The 17,328-nt window shown below is 40.3% G+C and overlaps 1 protein-coding gene across 1 annotated transcript in view; it reads left to right on the forward strand.

Annotated features, from left to right (window-relative positions):
- The window catches only part of waca (WW domain containing adaptor with coiled-coil a), a 43,943-nt gene that overhangs the window by 1,903 nt on the left and 24,712 nt on the right, over positions 1-17,328 (forward strand). Inside the window, exons 4-6 of the mRNA XM_086151605.1 lie at positions 15,621-15,712; positions 16,364-16,479; positions 16,589-16,704. Coding sequence (XP_086007731.1) covers positions 15,621-15,712; positions 16,364-16,479; positions 16,589-16,704 — 324 coding nt within the window. The remainder of the gene's footprint in view (positions 1-15,620; positions 15,713-16,363; positions 16,480-16,588; positions 16,705-17,328) is intronic.

Raw genomic sequence — 17,328 nt, forward strand, 5'->3', positions numbered from 1 at the left:
CCTGCAACTAAATTCCAGTGAAAAGAAACATGGCATGCATCAAATTGTGACACAACAATTTTTACATCTTATAGTTAAAAAAATCTCTTTTGCATGGTATGCTTGGTACAGAGCTGTAGCCTCCAAGTAACATACTATTTGCAGTTGAGGAAGCTTGAGATATACCTGAACAAATTCTGCCCAAGCAAGGACCTTTTTCGTGAGATTTCAAAAGTCAAACATGGAAAGTGTCTTCTGTTGTTATTGGTTGGGGAAAGACTGACTTCATATCAGGAGAAAATATGGATTTGTCTGTTTATGGTCTTCACATTCAAGGTTGTCAAAACCCAAGTGACAGAGCAATATCATGGATGCAATAATACTCCATCTTTATTTTGTTATTTAGATTGACAATTAACTGTATATTTTGGCTTATTGTACCCTAACTTTTAACTGAAGCTGGATGTGCATTCAATTCATAATACCACGCCAATTAAAACTGATGGCACTAATTAAGGTCACTGAGAAACATAATACAAGTGTCTTGGTTCTTAGTCAACTAGGTCAATGTCTATTGTTTTTTTAATCTTATTGTGGCAGCTGAACTTAGTTTTATTCAATAAAGATGTTTCAGTGCTCATGAAAGAGGCTTTTCAGTTGTAAAAGACCAGGGGAGTTTCTAGTATATACAGTTACTGTTGGCGTTTAATGTTTGAACAAGCTTTTAGTTGTTAGAGGACAACACACAGCCATGATGCTTCATTGATCCTGGGCTTTGCCAAGAAATTTTGGCTTTGTGTGGATGATATTCACACTTACCTAGTCACAAATATACTGAAATGTTTTGCTGTTTAAAATGTTGTCTTCATTTTTTTTACTGTTGTGTCTCATAGACATTACACTGTATTTGTGTATCTGACAAGACGCTACGTTATATTTGCATGTGAAGTTATTGCATAGAGTTGAACTATCTGCTTAATGGGTTTTCATCTACTATACAACAGTAATACTATAGTCAGTTGCCTGTCAATATTATTTCAAAATGGAAAATGAACAAAAATGACTTTTATTTTCAAGCTATTTTGTGGTAACTTTGCATTGCCATTTAGTATAATAACAGAAGAATTTAATAATTTTGTCACTAGCTTTACTTGCAGATATGACAACAGAAATTCATGAATAGATGAAGATAAGGAAGAGGTGTATGTGTATCTACGTGTGGATTGTTTTGTGTGCATTTGCACTGTCATCCAATACTTTATCTTTCAGCCTGACTTTGCATTTGTTTTGTAATGAGAGCAGCAATGTTATGCGCTTAAAAAATATGGAAGCATAAGTTGTGCATCTACATGATACAGATATTTCTTGAAAAATGTGATTTAAATCTATGGACAGTCTTTTAAGTGTGCCGGTTATGATGACATTAAACACTCTGACCTCAGTTGACTCATATTTCTAATTTATTAAAAAAAATAGAGTGCCACTACATTCAAATGGCTGTTGTAAAACAGGAAGCATGCCTGAAGATATCAATTTTTCTTTTTAGAAAAAAAAAGAGACTATTTTATGATCCAGCAGTTGTCTTTGTCTACATCTTGTATAGACAAGATAACCTGAAAGAGATCAGTGACTGCAAAGTAGTTGTAGGTGAGAGTGTAGCCAGACTGCATAGGATGGTGGCTTGTAGGATGACTCTGGTGACAAGGAAGATGAAGAGGACAAAGGCAGAATTGAGGACAAAGTGGTGGAAGCTGATAAGGGAGGAGTGTTGTATGGTTTTCAGGGAGGAGTTGAGAAAGGGTCTGGGTGGTCAGGAAGAGCTTCCAGATGATTGGACAACTACAGTGAGTGCTATCAGGGAGATAGGTAGGAGATCACTTGGTGTGCCATCTAGAAGGAAAGTAGATAAGGAGACTTGGTGGTGGAATGAGGAAGTGCAGGAGTATATACAGAGAAAGCGGTTAGCAAAGAAGAAGTGGGACACTGAGAGGACTGACGAGAACCAACAGGAGTACAGGGAGATACAACATAAGGTAAAGATAGAAGTAGCAAAGGCAAAACAAAGGGCGTGCGATGACCTGTATGCTCGGTTGGACAATAAGGAGGGAGAGAATGATCTATACAGGGTGCGAAACACAGAAATAACCATGGAAAGGATGTACAGCAGGTCCGGGGGATTAAGGATAGAGAGGGAAATGTATTGACAGATGCTAGAAGAGTAATGAGAAGATGGAAAGAGTACCGTATTTTCCGCACTATAAGGTGCATCGAATTCTTAAGCGCGCCCTCAATGAATGGCCTGTGAAAACTTTCCATATATAGGGTGCACCGCATTTTAAGGCGCATAGAATAGAAACTACTATAGTGGCTGGAGTTGTGTTTTGCATCCACTGGATGAAGCTGCTCTAAAGGGAATGTCAACAAAACAGTTTGTCGTATAAGTCAGTCAGTTAAACTTCATTAATCGAATACAAACCAACGTTATGACAACTCCATTCACTCTCAAAACAAGTTAGTGCATTCACAAGAAAGTAGCTCTTACCGGTAGTTTTGCGCCACCTTTGTTGAAAACAATGTTTTTCCAACTCCATTTGTCACAGTTCAAAGCTTTTTATGAAATGAAAGCATCAAGAAGGACCGTCTCTAAATTCATTGATGTTCATGTCGCTCACTAGCGCTATTGCCTTCATTTGAATAGTGACTGTAGAGACGCCTCTACTAACTGCTCTCTGTTCAACAACCCACTGTTCGAGTTTGTCCCCCAACTGTGACCATCTCGCTTTGTTTCCTCGGAAACTGTTTAGTCTTCTTTACATGGTGCAGGTCATCTTGTTGCTTTCTTCACTTTTTCACCATTGATTCATTAATGTTGAATTCTCTCGCTGCTGCTCTATTCCCGTGTTCTACTGAGTGACCAATCACCTTGAGTTTGAACTCTGCGTTGTAAGCATGTCTCTTGAAAGGTGCAATTTGGGGTCTTTATACAGACATAAGGGGTGTGGGCCTGGAATTCTTCTTTACCGTTTTTACCGCTGCTACTTTGGTGACCCCCCCCCCCCCCGACTATGGTAGCCATAATTAATTAATATTGATGCATAAATAAGGCGCATCTGATTATAGGGCGCACTGTCAGTTTGAGTAAATTAAAGTAATTTAGGTGTGCCTTATAGTGCTGAAACTACAGTACTTTGAAGAGCTTGTTTGTGTTTTTAAGAATAAAGGAGATGCACAGAATTCCGGCAACTATTGAGGGATTACGTTGATGAGCCATACAATGAAGTTATGAGAAAGAGTAGTGGAAACTAGACTGAGAGCAGAAGACAACATTTGTGAACAGCACTATGGCTTCATGCCTAGAAAGAGTACTACAGATGCAGTATTTTCTTTGAGAATGCCAATAGAGAAGTACAGAGAAGGCCAGAGGGAGCTGCATTGTGTTTTTGTAGACCTAGAAAAAGCATATGACAGGGTGCCAAGGAGAGGAGCTCTGGTATTGTATGAGAAAATCTGGAATGGCAGAGAAGTATGTTAGACTGGTGCAGAACATGTTTGCTAGCTTTGAGACAGTGGTGCGGTGTTATAGGTGTAATAGAGAGAGACCAGCGATGCGATATGGCTTAGAAACCGTTTCAATGACAAAAAGACAGGAGGCAGAGCAGGAATTAGTCTATCAGAGGAACAGCACATGTTAGATGTTTTGGACAGAAGGTCAGAGATGACTGAGATGGTTCAGTCATGCACAGAGGAGGGAGAGTGAATATATTGGTAGAAGGATGCTGGAAGTGGAGCTGTCAGGTAGGAGATCTCGAGGAAGACCAAGGAGAAGATTTATGGAAGTAGTGAGAGAGGATATGAAGGTAGTTGGTGTGAGAGAGGAGGATAAAGAGAATGGGATTAGATGGAGAAGGTTTATTCGCTGTGGCGAACCGTGAAGGGAAAAGCTGAAAGGAGAAGAAGAGTTGTCTTTGACTTTTAACACACTCTAATGATATTACTGCATCTAGAGAAAAAAAGAATCTCAGATGAGATGTGCCAAATCCATTATGTTTTTACCCAACTTTAAAAGTATTGTTTTTAAATCGCTCTGATAGACTATTCCTTGGAAGGTTTGTAGGGCTTCATATATTTCAGTATATGCCGTATTTTTTTGGACTATAAGCCGCAGTTTTTTTCATAGTTTGGCCGGGGTTGTGACTTATACTCTGGAGCAACTTACGTGTGAAATTGTTGAGCTCTCTTGCTCTGATGTGTGTCTGTCTGTGTCTCCGTGTGTGTCTTTACAATAACAGTGATCGTCACACATACACACCAATCAATATTCAGCGGGGGCGGGTGATGGCAGAAGTGCGTTGTGAAAAAAGATGCTACCAGCTACTTCTGTGCCAATGAAAATTGATCATTTCAACATTTGCGGTAACTTATAAAAACAACTGAGAAGGCCTGAACAAAAATGGTACCGAAAAGAAAATCATATTCTGCAGGTTACAAACCGGAAGTAGTGAAATATGCAGCCGAAAACAGCAATCGAGTGGCAGAAAGAAAGTTTGAAGTTAGTGAGAAACTTTAAAGGGACTGGCAAAAAGTGGAGGTTACGCTTACTGAAATGAAGAAAACTAAAAAAGCTAAAAGCCAGGTGGCCACAGCTAGAGGAATGAGTTCACACATGGGTGCTTGAACAACATGCTGCCGGGAGAGGCTTGTCAACAGTACAGATGCGTCTGCCAAGGAGATGAATAGAAATGACTTTGCGGGAGGACCTTCCTGGTGTTACCGCTTCATGCAACGCAATCGCCTCTTTATCAGGGCAAGGACCCTGTCCTGTCGGGATTCAGAAAGGCTGGATTAATTGGAACTGCAAGTGACGATGATTCTGACGTAAGGGACGTAGTAGAGGAAGCGGCACATTGTCTACCTTCGGAGTTGGCAGAGTTGTTCAGAAGATTTTGTTGGATTTAGTGATCAAGAGTGACACTGATTGTTTGATTGTAGCATGTGCTATATGCTATAGTTATTTGAATGACTCTTACCGTAATATGTTACGTGAACATAGCCTACCAGGCACGTTCTCAGTTCGTGGTTTATGCGTCATATAGGCTATACTTATTCGGCCTGTTGTTTTCAATTCTATTTTTATTTTAAATTGCCTTTCAAGATGAAATGTCTATTCTTGGTGTTGGATTCTATCAAATATATTTCCCCCAAAAAATGCGACTTATACTCCAGTGCGATTTATATATGTTTTTTTCGTTCTTCATTATGCGTTGTTGGCTGGTGCGACTTATAATCTGGAGCGACGTATAGTCCGAAAAATACGGTATCTAACGTAAGCATGTCAATGATACATTGCATCTAGCCAATAATTGATTTATAATGCTGATTCACTTGCTTGGCAAGGGACACTCCTCAACCTGTCACCAGTCAATTACAGAAACATGCAGAAGGTTATTCGGAATAATTGGAAAGTGCACTGGTAATCGTCATCAATCAAACCCATCGAGGGCCTCATCCTCTGATTTGAACAGCTGCGCTAAACTCCATCAAACATGCCAGGTTTACCTTCTTCACAGTCAGTCACTTTCGGTGCCGTGGGGCTCCCCGGAAATAATGCCAGCTTTTGCGAAAGCTCGAACAACAGTGCCCGCAGACATGTTAGCCCAAGCATCTACAATCCTTTTGCATATTGTGGCGTAACTTGCCCGGCGCTGCCTTCCACTCTCAGTGAAACTGTTGTCTCTATTGGTCATTCATCACTCCTAGGATGCTTGCAGCCTTATTTTGGACGGCCGGTTCACACCAGCGATTATTAATCGATTCAGTAATCTTATATTTTCTTGCGGCTGCTCAATTTCCATGTTCCTCCGTATAGCTCATGGCCTTCAGTTTAAACTGTGCTTCATGAGTGTGTCTCTTTGCCATTTTCAGGGTTGTTAAAACAACCATGTTCTGCATAACGCACATCTTCTTATTCTTTTGGCCTTTCCCTTCAGGGGTCGCCACAGCGAATCAACCTTCATCCATCCTCCTCTCTCACACCAATTACCTTCATATCCTCTCAGCACGTCCATAAATCTTCTCTTTGGTCTTCCTCGAGACCTCTTGCCTGGCAGCTCCAATTCCAGCATCTGTCTACCAATATATTCTCTATTCCTCCTTTGTACACAACCGAACCATCTCAGTCTGGCTTCTCTAACCTTCTCTCCCAAACATCTGACATGCGCTGTTCCTCTGATAGACTCATTCCTGATCCCATCCATCCTGGTCACTCCCAAAGAGAACCCCAGCATCTTCATCTCTGTAACTTCTAGCTCTGCCTCCTGTCTTTTCGTCATTGTAACTGTTTCCAGGCCATACACCATCGCTGGTCTCACCACTGTCTTGTACACCTTTCCTTTTATTCTGGCTAATAGTCTTCTAACACATCTATCAGGGAGGTGCGGCGAAAGGTAAAGATAGAGGTAGCAAAGGCAGAACAAAGGGCTTATGATGACTTGTATGCTCGGTTGGATAGTAAGGAGGGTGAGAATGATCTCTACAGGTTGGCGAAACAGAGAGATAAAGATGGAAAGGATGTACAACAGGTCCCGGTGATAAAGGACAGAGAGGGAAATGTATTGACAGATGCTAGAAGAGTGATGGGAAGATGGAAAGAGTACTTTGAAGAGCTGATGAATGTGGAAAATGAAAGAGAGGCAAGGGTAGAAGAGGTGATTATCGTAGGCCACAAAGTAGCACAAATTAGTAAAAGTGAAGTGAGGAAGGCATTGAAGAGGATGAAGAGTGGAAAAGCAGTTGGTCCTGTTGATATACCTGTGGAGGTGTGGAAGTGTCTAGGAGAGGCAGCGGTAGATTTTCTGACTAGATTATTCAACAGGATCTTAGAGAGAGAGAAGATGCCTGAAGAATGGAGACAAAGTGTGATGGTGCCTATTTTTAAGAATAAAGAGGATGTGCAGAATTGTGGCAACAGAGGGATAAAGTTGATGAGCCATACAATAAAGTTATGGTAAAGAGTAGTGGAAACTAGACTGAGAGCAGAAGTCAGCATTTGTGAACAGCAGTATGGCTTCATGCCTAGAAAGAGTACCACAGATGCAGTATTTGGGTTGAGAATGCTAATAGAAAAGTACAGAGAAGGCCAGAGGGAGTTACATTGCGTTTTTGTAGACCTAGAAAAAGTATATGACAGGGTGCCAAGAGAGGAGCTCTGGTATTGTATGAGGAAGTCTGGAGTGGCAGAGAAGTATGTTAGACTGGTGCAGGACATGTATGCTAGCTGTGAGACACTGGTACAGTGTGCTGTAGGGGTAACAGAGAAGTTCAAGGTGGAGGTGGGACTCCATCAGGGATCAGCTCTGAGCCCCTTCTTGTTCGCAATGGTGATGGATAGGCTGACAGATGAGGTTAGACAGGAATCCCCATGGACCATGATGTTTGCGGATGACATTGTGATCCGTAGTGAAAGCAGACAACAGGTAGAGGAAAATCTAGAGAGGTGGAGGTATGCTCTGGAAAGGAGAGGAATGAAAGTTAGTCGCAGCAAGACAGAATATATGTGTGTGAACGAGAGGAACTCGGGTGGAGCGGTGAGGCTACAGGGAGTGGAGATCAAGAAGCTGGAGGATTTCAGGTACTTAGGATCAACAGTCCAGAGCAACGGAGAGTGCAGAAAAGAGGTGAAGAGACGGGTCCAAGCAGGTTGGAATGGGTGGAGAAAAGTGTCAGGGGTACTATGTGATAGAAGACTATCGGCCAGAATAAAAGGAAAGGTGTACAAGACAGTGGTGAGACCAGCGATGACGTATGGACTAGAAACTGTTACAATGACCAAAAGACAGCAGGCAGAACTAGAGGTTGCAGAGATGAAGATGTTGAGGTTCTCTTTGGAAGTGACCAGGATGGATAGGATCAGGAATGAGTCTATCAGAGGAACAGCACATGTTAGATGTTTTGGAGAGAAGGTCAGAGAAGCCAGACTGAGATGGTTCGGTCATGTACAGAGGAGGGATAGTGAATATATTGGTAGACAGATGCTTGAGTTGGAGCTGCCAGGCAGACAACATCAATGAAGACTCGATGAAGACCAAGGAGAAGATTTATGTGAGAGAGGATATGAAGGTAGTTGGTGTGGGAGGGGAGGATACAGAGAATAGGGTTAGATGGAGAAAGTTGACTCGCTGTGGCGACCCCTAACAGGAAAAGCTGAAAGAAGAAGAAGAAGTCTTCTATCACATAGTTGAAGACTGACACTTTCTCCACCCATTCCAACCTGCTAGGACCCGTCTCTTCACCTCTTTTCCACACTCTCTGTTGCTCTGGACTGTTGACCCCAAGTACCTGAAATCCTCCAACTTCTTGATCTCCACTCCCTGTAGCCTCACCGTTCCACTCAAGTTCTTCTCATTCACACACATATACTCTGTCTTGCTGCGACTAACTTTCAGTCCTCTCCTTTCCAGAGCATACCTCCACCTCTCTGGATTTTCCTCTACCTGTTGTCTGCTCTCACTACAGATCACAATGTCATCTGCAAACATCATGGTCAATGGAGATTCCTGTCTAACCTCATCTGTCAGCCTGTCCATCACCATTGCGAACAAGAAGGGGCTCAGAGCTGATCCCTGATTGAGTCCCACCTCCACCTTGAACTCCTCTGTTACCCCTACAGCACATCACACCACTGTCTCACAGCTAGAATACATGTCCTGCGCCAGTTTAACATACTTCTCTGCCACTCCAGACTTCCTCATACAATACCAGAGCTCCTCCCTTGGCACCCTGTCATATGCTTTTTCTAGGTCTACAAAAACACAATGCAGCTCCCTCTGGCCTTCTCTGTACTTCTCTATTAGCATTCTCAACGCAAATACTGCATCTGTAGTACTCTTTCTAGACATGAAGCCATACTGCTGTTCAGAAATGCTGACTTCTGCTCTCAGTCTAGTTTCCACTGCTCTTTCCCATAACTTAATTGTATGGCTCATCAACTTAATCCCTCTATAGTTGCCGCAAGTCTGCACATCCCCTTTATTGTTAAAAATGGGCACCATCACTCTTTGTCTCCATTCTTCAGACATCTTCTCACTTTCTAAGATCCTGTTGAATAATCCAGCCAGAAAATCTACCGATGCCTATCTTAGACACTTCCACACCTCCACGGGTATATCAACAGGACCCACTGCTTTTCCACTCTTCATCCTCTTCAATGCTTTATAGCAGGGGTGTCAAACATACGGCCCGTGGGCCAGAACCGGCCCGCAAAGGGGTTCGACCAGGCCCGCAGGATAATTTTGAAAAAATGCATAAAAGACAAGGATTTTTTTTTTTTAAATGAAATGCAATTCAAGAATTTTCCGCTAGGGGGCGCACTATTTTGGTCAGAGTAGACAGCAATCTGCATGACTGAGACGGACCAATCAGCAAACGTTATCAATGTACCACCTGCTGCTTGTTATGACCTTTTTTTCTACCCTGTTCTCCACCTCCCCGCTACGCCCTCATTAGCCAAAATGTCGTTATCAAAATAGAGAAAAGTAGTGAAAGAGTGTAGAATTTTCAAAGAAAAACGGACTATGTCCTATTTATTTACGGAGATGCATGGGAAACCTTCGTGCTTGGCGTGTTTGCAACAAGTTTCGGTATTTAAAGAGTGTAATATACGGCGCCACTACGAGACCCATCAGAGCGAAAAATATGACAGCTTGCAAAGACAACTGAGAAGAGATAAGATCAACGAATTGCTGGCCGGTCTGAGGAAACAGCGTCCACTTTCACCCATAGCCGAGAAATCAGCGAAGCAGCGGTAAAAGCCAGCTAGCTAATTGCTAGTGAAAATGTGCAATTTAAAGTTTGTCACCAGCTTCACTACAAATGAGTATGGTGGAATTCAATTTTCATGCAACTCCATACATTTTCAGTATGTATTGTATGTGTATGCATGTTTCATGTATGAAGTTTACACATTTACAGGACAGGTGAACACTTTCTTCCTTACTCATTTAATAGCACTCTTTTTAGTTTGTAGGGTGTAGGCAGGGATTCAATTCAGATTTTATATGCACATATGTTAATGGTTTAAAAATCCCTTTCTCTATAAGTCTCATTTAATCTTAAAGTGCATTACTATATTTTTCAATACCAATTACTTATTAAAGTTTTGTGCCTTTGTACAATCAGTGGGATCGCATGATCACATGATTGCAATGCATACATGTGAATGATAGAAGTAAATTTCACTTTTGTTGAAGGAAATATGAGGTGTTTCATGAAATGTTTTGTAAAGGGATTGTTCATGAAATTCCAAGATTTTCCTAATGTTCTTGTACTTCTTTATACCAAAACAAAGGAAAGACATGATATTTTGGTTATTTATTGCTGAGTATGCCATTATTTTAATGGTCTGGCCCACTTGATATCTACCTAGGCCGTCTGTGGCCCGCCATGAGAAATGAGTTTGACACCCCTGCTTTATAGCAATGCTGTATAGATCATTCTCCCCCTCCTTACTATCCAACCGAGCATACAAGTCATCGTACACCCTTTGTTTTGCCTTTGCTACCTCTATCTTTACCTTAGGCCGTATTTCTCTGTATTCCTGTCTGTTTTCTTCAGTCCTCTCAGTATCCCACTTCTTCTTTGCTCACCACTTTCTCTGTATATACACCTGCACTTCCTCATTCCACCACCAAGTCTCCTTATCTACTTTCCTTCCAGATGACACACCAAGTACTCTTCTACCTGTCTCCCTGATAGCACTAGCTTTAGTTGTCCAATCATCTTGAAGCTCTCCCTGATCACCCAGACCATGCAACACTCCTCCCTTTTCAGCTTCCATTACTGCTCTGCCTTTGTCCTCTTGTTGTTAACCTGGTCCACGACCGATCCGGTATGATATGGTTATGGTTGATTCACATGTTTGGTTTTGGCAAAAGTTTTACACCGGATGCCCTTCCTGATATGGTTATGGTTAATTCACATGTTTGGTTTTGGCAAAAGTTTTACACCGGATGCTCTTCCTGATGCAACCCTCTGCATTTGTCCAGGCTAGGGACCGGCACAGGGAGACACTGCTCCGTGCCCCCCTCAAGGCAGGCTTGGGGAGACATGGGCCGGTGCCGCCCTGAGGCTGCATTTTCTGCATAACGCACATACCCGTTCTTTTATATACAATCAATGGCCAAACTTGCCCCCTTTAACGTTCTCTCCTACGTCCACCAACAACACACACAGGGCGCACTGCACTATATGGCGCGCCTTACAATCTGAATAAAATTTAAGACTTTTATGTGCTCCTTGAATTCGTGAAAATATGGTAATCTATTTTTTGGGTCTGAATGAGGGAGCCAGAGAACCTGAAGAAAAACAACACAGGCAGGTGCACAGGAAGAATATGTACACTCTTAACAGCAGGGACCTAGTGTCCCACTGGATTTGAAGTGGGAACCATCTTGCAAGGCAACAATACTAACCACTGCATCACCTTGGCAATTGCAAACAATTTCATAGTTAAGTGATGTGAAACAACAGTATAAATCACAATATCATATTAAGATTAAGAAAATATTTTATTCAGGCATTTAACAAATACTACTTTTAGCTGAATCAGCTATTGTTAATATGAAACTGAACAACTTGAATAATAAGGAACATAAGGAGGAACATATGGCTTTTGCACTTAATGATTCAGGTATTTGCATGATCTCTCACAGCAACTCAGTGACTTTCTAGATTTTGAGTCAGCATAGCTTACTTTCTTTATATTCTTTACTCCATATATGTTTTAAAGCTGCATCCAATTTTACAAAACCTAAATTCATCTCACTTTGAATACTTGGACAATTTTTTTTTCCATACCCTGCTTTGCCATGTCCACAGACTAGCTTTTGGGATTCGGCTGTATATTTTGATGACAATCGAGTGTTTTCAGCTGCTTAGCAGTTTGCAGCAGATCCCTGTGAAGCATCCTGAACAAGGATATTGTTTTTTCACGCAGTTTATGTAGAGGTATTTTTCAAATGTATATTTGTGTTATTGAAGGTGTTCCAAATGTATTGCCTGTTCTCTTAGTCTTTTCTTGTTTGAAATCAAAAAGACCAAATGTGATTTTCGTTAGTTTTTTTTAGTTTTTAAATTTATTTATGTATATTAATTATTCTATCTAATTATTCACTCATACAATATCTCTGCTCCTTATTCTGCACACAGGGTAGCTGGAACAGATCCCAGCTGTTGCTGGGTGAGAGGCAGGGTACACTGAGGACCAGTCATGATTTAATTAATTTAGATAGTAAAAACCGTTCACACCTGGAGTCTTCAATTTACCAAATTCGTGTTTTTGGTCTGTGGGAGAACACTCGAGAACGGTCAGAAAGGTCTAGTGGGCAGTTGGGCTTTAACCAAGAATCGTATTGCTGTTATATTAATCTGAATGCAGCCCTTTATTGTGGTTACTGCCAAAATTTCACACTATAACACATAGCAACTGAATAAATATCTGCCACTTTATCTGTTTTTCTAAATTTTCAAGTACCAGTCCTGGACATTTGATTATATTTTCATCAATATTTTATTTTTCCTCTGCTGAAATTTCTAAATGATGATACTTATGAAGAGCGTGTTCATAATATGTTTTGCTGTCATACTAAATTTTCTGTGCTGTGCTGTGGATTTGATTACTATTTTTCATTTTTATATCAGAATTATCTTAGCCAAGCTAAACTTTAATCTAAAACAATTCATCAACAATGTCCAGAAACAACAATAAGCACAGAATTCCTTTGAGTCAAAGTTAATGTTTTTTACCATCACATAGTTCATATCAAATGTGATAATTAAGCATTAATACTAGTATCTTAAAAAGTGTCTTAAAAGTCATAGCATCTGGAGCTGTCAGATTTTATGAAGACATATTCTAACTCATCTAAGAGGCTATTTCAGTTCTTAACTGCCCATGTTGAGTTTATGGTATATAAGGGTAAAGTATTTTATTAAGCTGTTACAACTACATTTGACAACAGAAGAACATGATCTCAATAATTGAGGACCTTGACAGACAAATTGCTGCACAACTTTGTATGAGCACACTCAAATTTATGCTTGAGTTTGACAGGACAGCTAGAAAACTTGCAGACCAAAGAAGCTACCCCCCTTTCAGTCTTAAAATGTAGATAGCATATGATTACCCTGAATAACCTATGCTTAATTTCTTTGGTCAAAGGACACAGTAGAAAGAATGATTAAAAAAAACAGTGTCCACACCTCAACGAACAGTTAATGCAAACTAATTTCATGATAGACGCCACCCTAAACCTTTAGCACATGTATACCAGGAATTCCCCAGTGTATGTAGGAATTGAAGAAGCGTTCCAGATGAGTGGAGAAACCACTAAAACTAAGCAAATACAGTTACTACAACGAGATTTGACTTAAAAGGACAATGACCCTCCTTCTTCTTCTTTCGGCTTTTCCCGTCAAGGGTCGCCACAGCGAGTCAACTTTCTCCATCTAATCCTATTCTCTGTATCTTCCTCTCTCACACCGACGACTTTCATATCCTCTCTCACTACGTCCATAAATCTTCTCTTTGGTCTTCCTCGAGACCTCTTGCCTGGCAGCTCCAATTCCAGCATCCGTCTACCAATATATTCACTATCCCTTCTCTGTACATGACCGAACCATCTCAGTCTGGCTTCTCTGACCTTCTCTCCAAAACATCTAACATGTGCTGTTCCTCTGATAGACTCATTCCTGATCCTATCCATCCTGGTCACTCCCAAAGAGAACCTCAACATCTTCATCTCTGCAACCTCTAGTTCTGCCTGCTGTCTTTTGGTCATTGTAACAGTTTCTAGCCCATACATCATCGCTGGTCTCACCACTGTCTTGTACACCTTTCCTTTTATTCTGGCTGAAAGTCTTCTATCACATAGTACCCCTGACACTTTTCTCCACCCATTCCAACCTGCTTGGACCCGTCTCTTCACCTCTTTTCCGCACTCTCCGGACAATGACCCTAATGGCTGAAAACCTTCACTCCTACACTTTGAGTTAACAAATCAAAAGATGCTTTTTCCCCAAACTATGCAAATGAGGTTATTTGACATTTTCCGAACGACTCTAATAAGATTTGTAATTGTTTTTCAATGCATTACTTTAAAACGAACCTCATAATCATCTGCTAATCTCAAGGGTATATTACAAGCAGGCAGCTATAAATCCACACACAAGGAGAACAAACCATCCTTATCTATACCCCTTATCATGCATAGAGGGTTTAGATAGGGCTGGAGTCAATATATCCAGTTAAGGGGTAAGAGGTGTGGTATATTAATAAATGGGCTCCTGTATTTTTTTGGTCTGTGGGAGGATGTTAAAGTTCCAAGCATACTAAAAGAAGATGGAAATTCCAAAAATACAAGGTTGATACATTTGACATAGTGACAAAAAATAGCAGCTACATCGAAATTCAGAAAGGAAAGCTAGTGAAACATGAGTGATGATGTAGTGAATGTGTTGTTTAAAAATCAACCTTGAAACACTATATTTACTTAAGTGTTGTTTATATGCACATGTTTCATTCAGACCATATTTGCCTCATACTATTGAGTATTTCCCCCTTGGTTCCCATCAAATCTTTCAGCCCTAACAGCTCAGTTTTTATCAGTCTTATTTTCTATCATATCGTAGGGAGAGAGTTTACATTGAGGATTTAAGTCATTTGCTCTTTTAAACATTTATTTATGCCAGGGATAAGATGATTAGATAAGTTGGATAATTTGTCCTGTTTTGTTTGAATTTATGTTAGGTTTTTCTCGTCCTGTTAAATAGTCCTACATCTCATGAAGAAAACAGAGAGAAACTGATATGGCTGTAATGAACCTAGACCTACTGAATATTTTGAGTGAAGCAAACCCGTACATTTGTTCCGCTTCTCTTAAAAAGGTGTCAAATTATGTTTTACATTTTAAATTCTGTGTTCACTCAATGTCCTGTGCATGCTTGCTTAACCTATTGTCTTCCTGCATTCTACATTGTTCCTCTCCTTGCTTGACAGCTGCCATGTGTGTTGGTTTTTAATGCTGCATGTGTGCTTTCTTGGTCTGGCAAACATTGCATGTGCCACAATCTCAGCCAATCACTGACTTGGAAAATGTCACCCTGACTGCTTGGATTAAATCATGCTGGTTCCATAACCAGCCTAAGGACGATTGTAATCAGACTACATAGTGTTATAAATGCATACACAGAGACAAACAGTGCTGTAGAAGACTGTAATTTAATAAAATACACTGCTTAAATCTAAAGCACCAAGTCATGAATATGTATTCAAATCAGGAATTGGCTTCAATAGTGGCACATTGTAATTCTTTGCCAAGTTATTCAAGCTGACACATAGTGAAGATGGTGAGCCATTACATAGAAACTAGTAAGTGTTGCATGAATTTAACTTCACAGGCCAACTTTTTATTGGCTGCAACTGAGATACACCAGACTGTCCCTTATTAATCCCAAACATACAGTACAACCACCATGAAAGCCTGAGAATGCTACAACACTGATGATGTTTGTGGCATACAGTGCAAACCATAGAGTAGGCCTTTTCACTGGCAGTTACTTATGGCACCTTTCCTATATTTTTCTTCCAGGGACCAGTTATTCACCACAAGAACATTCTAATCACCCCAGTTCTCTTCATGGTACCAACTCTTATCCAAACCCTTGCAAGACCGCAGATACAGTAAGTGTGACTTCTGCCATAGTTTTGAGAACCAAATGTTTTTAGTTAATTCTGGATGTTTTCGTTATCAGTAGCTCTTTGTCTAGACTTTGCTTTGCAACTCTGTCTTGGTTTTGAAAAATTCAAAAGGTTATCTGGTTCTGGAGCAAAACTGCTTGTCTTTGAGTTGAGTGTAATATGGATTAATAATCCATAATTAATAAACTATGGATTAATAATCCAAATAAACTGGATTATTTCAGTTTACTTACTAAAAGAACTGTTCCATTCACAAACGTCCGTTAAAGGGAAATTAACTTAAGGTTGGGAACAGTATGCATGTCCATGTGGTGGGTCTGTAATTAAAGTAGATACATTAATGAAATCTGCCCCTCTTTTCATTAGATCCAGGGAAGTAAATACCCATACAAACACAGACCCATATGAGTAACATAGCAATGACAATTTCAGTTCTTTGCTTAACTTCTGGTTTCTTATATGGTCTTGTAGCAAATTGTGTTGCTTCTGCATAATATATTTAAAATTTTAATCTTAACCATCTAAAAATAAAAACAGTATTTTTTTTTTCATGCTTCACAAAAATGTCAGGTCACAGGAATAGAACTACAACGACAACTGCTGCCTTTATTTTAAGTATACTCTGTTTTTCAGCCTCACGAACATTGTGACGATTGGTCAGAGCACATCAGCTCATCTGGAAAGAAATACTACTACAACTGCCTAACAGAGGTTTCCCAATGGGAGAAGCCTAAAGAATGGCTTGAGAGGTTACAATTTACCTTTTTCCAACAACTATTTTTAGCACATGATTTATTTTTAATTAACCCCACTTCTACATTTGATATATCACTTTGTATTCCGCAATCTGTTTCACAGAGAACAAAGGCAAAAAGAAGCAACTAAGTCTGCTGTTATCAACAGTTTTCCCAAAGACCGAGACTACCGGCGGGAGGTTATACAGTCAACGCCTACCGTCGGGTTCACTGGCGCAAGTAAGACCTGCTTTAACTATCACAAATGTTGTTCCTTTTCATGTATGCTTGTAGATGATTCAAATGATTCAGATAGATTATTTACAAATATATTACACCAAACTACAAAAATCTGGACCCACAAGTAAAGGTACATACATGTGGGGCAAAAAAGTATTTAGTCAGCCACAAATTGTGCAAGTTCTCCCACTTAAAAAGATGAGAGAGGCCTGCCATTTTCATCATAGGTACACAACTTTGAGACAGAATGGGGGGGAAGAATCCAGGAAATCACATTGTCGGATTTTTAATGAATAATTGGTAAGTTCCTCAGTAAAATAAGTATTTGGTCACCTACAAACAAGCTATATTTCTGGCTCTCAGACCTGTAACGTCTTCTTTAAGAGGATCCTCTTTCCTCCACCCGTTACCTGTATTAATGTCACCTGTTTAAACTAGTTATCAGTATTAAAGACAGCTGTCCACAACCTCAAACAGTCTCACTCCAATCTCCACTATGACCAAGACCAAAGAGCTGTCAAAGGATGACAGAAATAAAATAGTAGTCCTGCACCAGGCTGGCAAGACTGAATCTGCAATAGGTGAGCAGCTTGGTGTGAAGAAATCAACTGTGGAGGCAATTAC

The sequence above is a fragment of the Fistularia commersonii genome, chromosome 8 (assembly GCF_037954325.1).
Source record: "Fistularia commersonii isolate RoL2024-O1a breed Wild chromosome 8, RoL_Fcom_v1.0, whole genome shotgun sequence".
In the NCBI taxonomy this organism is placed as follows: Eukaryota; Metazoa; Chordata; class Actinopteri; order Syngnathiformes; family Fistulariidae; genus Fistularia; species Fistularia commersonii.